The 6,883-nt window shown below is 34.9% G+C and overlaps 1 protein-coding gene across 2 annotated transcripts in view; it reads left to right on the forward strand.

The window, feature by feature from the left end:
• The window catches only part of LOC116844060, a 21,365-nt gene extending 14,688 nt beyond the window's left edge, over positions 1-6,677 (forward strand). For both annotated transcript variants that reach the window (XM_032815165.1, XM_032815175.1), the window contains exons 3-4: positions 1,480-1,599; positions 6,396-6,677. In XM_032815165.1, the coding sequence (XP_032671056.1) occupies positions 1,480-1,599; positions 6,396-6,564 (289 nt within the window). In that variant the 3' untranslated portion in view covers positions 6,565-6,677. The remainder of the gene's footprint in view (positions 1-1,479; positions 1,600-6,395) is intronic.
• The last annotated feature ends 206 nt before the right edge of the window (positions 6,678-6,883 follow it).

Consider the following 6,883-nt stretch of genomic DNA (forward strand, 5'->3'; position numbering starts at 1 on the left):
AGAACATGCTCACCGTAAGCTTCGACAAGCATTCGATGCGATTCTGCAGCAGTTTTTTTTAAATGGTAACAGAAAATCAATGCTATCCGCAAATCGTAGTTTCCAAGCACAAAATTTGACATGTTCAACGCTATTACAAACTATGCTGTTGTATGAAACTTGTATTGTTGTGAGTTGAAAATCTTTGTCAGAGATGTCAACAAGGAAATGGCGCCAATGACGCGGTTTGACGGTAACTACATGGACAGCTAGGGCCATCTATGGGCAAATTCCGGTTTCATATTTACAGACCTGGTACAGCTAAATGAAAGGATATATTATGAAAATAACACTTGCGATCTGTTCTACAGATTTGTGAAATGCTTCGTATACTCCTTTTGCTGAAGTAACTTATTACATAACCGCAAAATAAATGTGACAAATCGCCCCGTTTTGACAGAAAATCAATCTGTGTTGCTCGAATATGATCGAATAATTACTTATATGTATCAAATATCAATAAGCACAGTGTCCGGAGCATTTCCACACTTTCACAGTTGTATCACATGTGATACACTACGCTCAGTAAAAATTTGCAGGAGAAAATTAGTCGTTTGTTTACATCATTAGGTCTGTTTTCAATGAACTTTGCATTAATGCAATAAGTTAGAAAGGGACAAGTATATTTTCTTTCACTTTAACTTATTGCGATAATCTGCTCTTTGTAAACCTAATAGTTCATTTTTTTTTGCAATCATATCGCCACTGTTAACACGGAGTTCTCGACTGACTGATCAGAAGCCTTAAGGGTTAAGACGTAAGACATAAAATTAAGCTGAACCAACTAGGATATTACTTTATCTTTGCGTATTTTAGAAGAAGATAGAAATAACGGTGTAACTAGAACTTGATTTAGATAACTAGACTTGAATAACTAAAATTTCAACCGGTTGAGTTCTAGTTACTTTCTGCATAACAGTTTTACCGTCAGTTCTATCTTCCTTTAGAGACAAAGACGCAAAGACAAAGCAATATCGTGATTGATTCTAAGTTTACGTCTTACGTCTACGGTTACGGAAATTTGTGTGCGGAGCCCTAAGAGCCCACTGGGAGCAAAATCCGACGCACAAGTCACTTCTTTATCGCTCGCGATCGGAAATCTCGCCACGGTAGATAAATTCGCCTTCACGGTGGCGCGAATTCACGACGACATTCCGCCGGGAGAGCGGTTGTTTCGCGAAAAAGACCGACGCGAGAATTTCTACCCCTCTCGACTGTCTGCCAAAGATTTCGCTGGCATGCGTCGCTCTAATAAAATTACCCTCGGCGTCGGATCAAAGTAAAAAAAGCCGGGGGAATTAAAGAGGAGCAAGAAGGAGGAGGGAGGAAAAGGAGAAACACGCCACCGCCGACGTCGCCGCCGCTGCCACCACCGCGAATTGTCGACGGTGAAGCGTAAAAGCCGGAGCTGCGAAGTAAGATTTAATGTTGACTCTTTAGACACGGCTGGCAGGACGGCAGGCAATGTCTTCTGAGGACCATTTGCGAGCTCGCGGAGACGCCTTTCCGCAGGACCCACCGTGAGGACGTTCTCGAGGAAATGATTCACTTAATTTTAACGTAAGTCAATTCTGACGTTTCGGTGCTCGCTCTTTGACCCGCCAAGTCGGATCGATGCATTCGTGCACTTTCGGAAACGAGATTTATTACTGGAAGACTCGCGAGTAATGAATTCTCTCGGAGGTCTCTGTCCTTCTGTCTCTCTCTTTCTCCGCGTTAACGCTCAACGTTATGCTCGCTACGAATAATATAAAAGATTCACGAGAAATTTGTATAGAAATATAGAACTCGCGAAATTCAGGTCAACGAGACGCGAACAGCGTGTAAGGTAACTTGTAAGGTAACTGTACCAATTATGGGTCGAGCCGCAATTTTAGGTCAAACTTGGTTCATTAATGTATCAGAAAAATACACATTATTACATAAAAATACGGAAGAAGGCTTTTAAATTATATATATATATATATATATATATATATATATATATATAATATAATAATATTCCTTACTTCTTTTACAATTATATTTTAACGTTACATTCAAATATTGTTAATATTTAAGGAAAAGATTCTAGAATATTATTTGCTTTATTGACTTGTTAGATTTATGAGACTGTTAGTAGATTATATTATGTATGATATTATTTTATATACTGGGTGACTCAGACTCTCTTTCGCATATTTTGTGGGAACGTAAAATGGATTGAAGTAAACATAAAAGTCTCATACTAATATTTGCAATAAATCTCAAGATATTAATTAAATCATTTTACAAGTTACTTCATAGATTTTTAGATATTAATTAAAGAAAATTTGTGCATTATGGTACATAATCATTGTAATTTTCTTTAATTAATATCTAAAAATTTATGTGGTCATTTGCAAAATAGTAAAGAACTTTTTTGTTCAGTTTGATTTAATATATAAATATACAACAGCAGACGGCGTCCCTGCCATAACCCAACTCATCTACCATATCGCGCGTGATCATTCATCAATCTTCTTTAATTATTATCTTGAGATTTATTGCTAATATCGCAAAACAGCTTTTGTTCACCTCAATCCGTTCTACGTTTCTACAAAATATGCGAAAGTCTGGGATACCCTATATATGTAGCTTATATGTATATGTATATATATGTATACTCAACTAACTTTGAAACGGCTGATCCAAAATGAATAAAATTATAGTGCTTTGAAAAAGTATTGAGAAGGACTATAAGAATATGCAATAAAAAATAGGGTGTTCCATTTAAAAAATTTAAGGTGACTTTGACTTTACCTTAACGACGCCAGCTAGGGTCAAACTGATGAGATTATTGAATAGATCTTTTTAAATACTACAACTTTTATTTGAAACATTTTTCTGTAAAACTTATATTTTTTGAGATTTTTCAGGGTTTCCATACTTTTTCCTCACCCTGTACGCACACACGCACGCACGCACGCACGCACGCACGCATAGACTAAAATACATGAATTCATTTGAATATGAATTATTAATATAAAATTGAATATCATATAATCCGTTATAAGAACGCGAAGTAATTTGCCGACTCATAATTATGACTTACGCATAAACGTTCTCAATTATTCTCTCTCTCTCTCTCTTTTAAATTTTATTTATACTTTTTAATTATTTTTTAAAATTAAATCAATTAATTTAAAGTTTAATAATTTTGCAAAACTATAAAAATATAATAGTATTACTACTTACATTATTACTTATATTGTTGCTTATATATAATAATCGTATTATTACTAATATAATTGTTTTAATGTTTGATCGACAAATTTATGGACAATACAATATATACAAATGAATAGAAGTTATTCTAATGAATTAAATAACAATAAATTTTAAACCTCTTTGTACTTTGCTGTGGTCATATTTAATTTGTGATGTCAGAAGAATGTAACGCACGGAAAAAAAGGTTTGGTTGAATTAATCAAATATTTGGTCGAATATGAACAATCCAGAAATTCCGATTGAAGTAACCCGAATTCTGTTTAAGTCAATAAAAAATCTTGTTAACTTAAACAGAATTCGGGTTATTTCAATCGGAATTTCTGGATCGTTTATACTCGACCAGATATTTGGTTAATTCAACCAAACCTTTTTTTCCATGTGTTAAGAAAAATTACTTGCTATTTCTAAATAAAGATAAATATGAAAAGAAAGAGCATTTGATATTGCTTGAACACATTGGTAAAATTTTCTGAAAACTATTGCTTTTTCCTGACGATCAATAAATGGTGAAATGAAGCATGCAAAATAGATTCATTTCATCATTTCACATGTCTTATTTCACCACTTATTATACAATTATTTATTGATCATCAAAGGGAAGAAATATCTTACGAGCAATTTTACAAGTGTACTCAAGCAAATGCTCTTTTGTCCATATTTATCTTTATTCAGAAATGGCATACAATTTTCATCAATATATGTCATTCCTCGCTTCTGACGTCACAAATCCGATATAAAGATGTACAAAGAGCTTTAAATAACCCATAATTTAAACCATTATCTTACATCACTTTTAATTGTTCGTGTAGAATCTAAGATTTGCGTAAAAAAGAATAACGAAGAAACGGATGTTAATTTTTTTTTTTAATAAGATGCTTGAAACATTGTTATATGAATATCTGCGCATATACAGAGTATCTAGAATGTACTCTGTATCTAGAATGTTAATCAACTCTAGAAGCTATCAACGATTAACAACATATTTTTGTCAGAGCGACCTAAATGATAGGTTGAAAAGAGAACATAATGTAAGAGAAAATATATTTATTTACTCTTTCAAATTTTGTTTAACATTAGTGTTCATTAAAAATATGAGGCACAATGGACTTTATCTTCGCACCGTAGACGGATTTTCAATGAGGACTGTGTTCTTATTATTACTAATATGTCTCGGTTTACTCATTATTATTAATTAAAAATATAAAATGCACTGTTATGAAGTTGAATAGTTTTTGTAAGAAATTAAAAATAAGTTATTTTAACTATCTTGGTAATTATAATGTTAAAGTAAAAGGATTATACTCGATTTCAATATAGTTTGAATACCTTCAGTATGAAAAAGTGCAAAAAGTAAGTTTTTGAAAATAATTTTTTTTTCGTAAAATGAATAGCATAGTTAAATAAAAATATTTTTATGTAAAACATTGTTTGATATTTTGAATAGTTTGCGAGATGTACAAAAAAGACGAAAGTCTCTCTACGTAGTTATATTTCTTCGAAGTGTCTTCAGCACTGATTAACAGTTTTAAACTTCTAACTTGAAGTAGGAAACTAGTTTTTAAAGAGATAATTTTGAAAAAATTCTCTTTTCATTTTTGTCTATTATATTATGGCAATTAGAACTCACACAGGTTTTTAATTATTATATATTTACAACCAGTATCATAAAATGAACTAGAATAGAAGGTTTAAACCAATGATAAAATTTTTTGTTAATAGATATAATTTTAGTGGTATCAAGCATTTTTATTCATCTTAGTGCATCTCATATACAGCAAAAATATTATATTAAAAATTACACTAGAAATTCTTTAATTTTGCATTATACAAAATAATGACCGAAATTACTATGTACATATTTGTTTAAAAATATTATGTACGTTTGACTTTTTACTACAAAATTATTAGGATTACTTAAATCTCTTTTTGTATCGTATATCAAATAGATCGTTAAATTGAACATTTATTTTGTAATTTATACTACAGTTTTAGTATTGTCCAGCTTCACAAAGAACAGAAAGAAATAAAATCTTTACGTAATTTTTACTACAATACCTTCTCTGTGCAACGATGCGCGAACAATGCAGGGAGGAGAGCGCACACACTCGGAGCCTGGGGGATTGGTCATCGGCGCGAAATGCACGATTCGTTAAAATCTGTCGCGATCCAGTGTCGGCAAAATCCTACGGCGGGGTTAGTTGGGGATGGCGGCGGATGTGGCCATTACACTGTGCAAAATATCGCTCGCCGCGCGCTCTATCCCCCGTTAGCCGGAGCCACGAATTTGCTATTCCAAACGCGTCCACGCCCGCGTGTGTTCGAAGGAAATTGCGCCCGGACTAACACCGGTGCGCTAATTGCGACAAAGTTAGGCGCGTACGTTAAGTTTCTAATGAAAGTGTTTCGCCCGTGCCTTTTCGCCGGCGCGCTCCGTGCCGGGCGCTATCCCCTTCGCGTTTGGAAGTTACTCCCGGAATTTCTCCCGAAATAACACCGACGAAATGCCAATGCGTGTAATTGCGCGCCCACGATCCTATCGAGATCCTCCCTCGTATCTCGTATACGCTGCACGCACGCGCGCGCGTGTATTGCGAATATGTGTAAGCGTACGCGTTATCGAGTATTTATGCGCGCGCTCCGTAAATTAATATGACCAGTCATGTAAATTGTTGAAATTTATCGGAAACGCACGCGAGCAAGACCTGGGGCATAAATAATTGCATTTGATAAATATTGACACGGATCGTATCGAATTTTACAGCACGGCGACTGTAATTTTAATGCAGTAATTATCTCTCTCTCTTTCCTTCTCTCTCACTCTCTCATTCTCTCTTTCTCTCTATCCGCTTTGATGGTGAGAAAATAATATTCCCTATTTTCCACTTATTTATTAATCATCGTATCATGCAGTTTATGCACATGCAAGATAATATGTGTGCTCGACAAAGTCACGTATTTGGCATTTCCACGCATTGTTGCCGAGATAACGAGCGCTCGTACTAGAGGATATTCCGCGAGAGGTATCGAATAATCTTCGATGCGGTCGAGCAACCTGAGGCTCGACGGAAAGCGCTCTCGAGACGATTTAATTTGTATCTCCCCCACAGGCCCACGGAAGAAGGCTCGGCGGTGACGATTAATTCCAGTCGCCCGAACGCCAACAAATTGTATCAGGAAGCCGAACGATTGGGTAGATCTGGTGGCGATTGCATCCTAACGTACCCCGATTGCATCGAGTCGCCGTTGGAATCGTTTACGGATGTTATATTTCCTTAGAGAATCGAGCGGATCGAGCGAATCCGGCTTGTTTCCTTTGTCTCTTGAAATATTAATTAATTTATATATACACAAATATATATATATATATATATATATATATATATATATATATATATTCAGGGTGTCTCACACTCTTCTCCGGGAATTTTGTGAGGACGTAGAATGGGTTGCGGTGAACATAAAAGTCCTATACCGTTTTGCGATATTCGCAATAATTATCGAGATATTAATTGTAGAAAATTTGTGAATGATCATGCAGAATATAGTAAATGAGTTATAGTAGCGATGACTGCTGTCGTGTACTCATACTTTAGGT

The sequence above is a fragment of the Odontomachus brunneus genome, unplaced genomic scaffold (assembly GCF_010583005.1).
Source record: "Odontomachus brunneus isolate Ranch 3 - 2012 unplaced genomic scaffold, Obru_v1 Obru_scaffold_003, whole genome shotgun sequence".
Lineage (NCBI taxonomy): Eukaryota > Metazoa > Arthropoda > Insecta > Hymenoptera > Formicidae > Odontomachus > Odontomachus brunneus.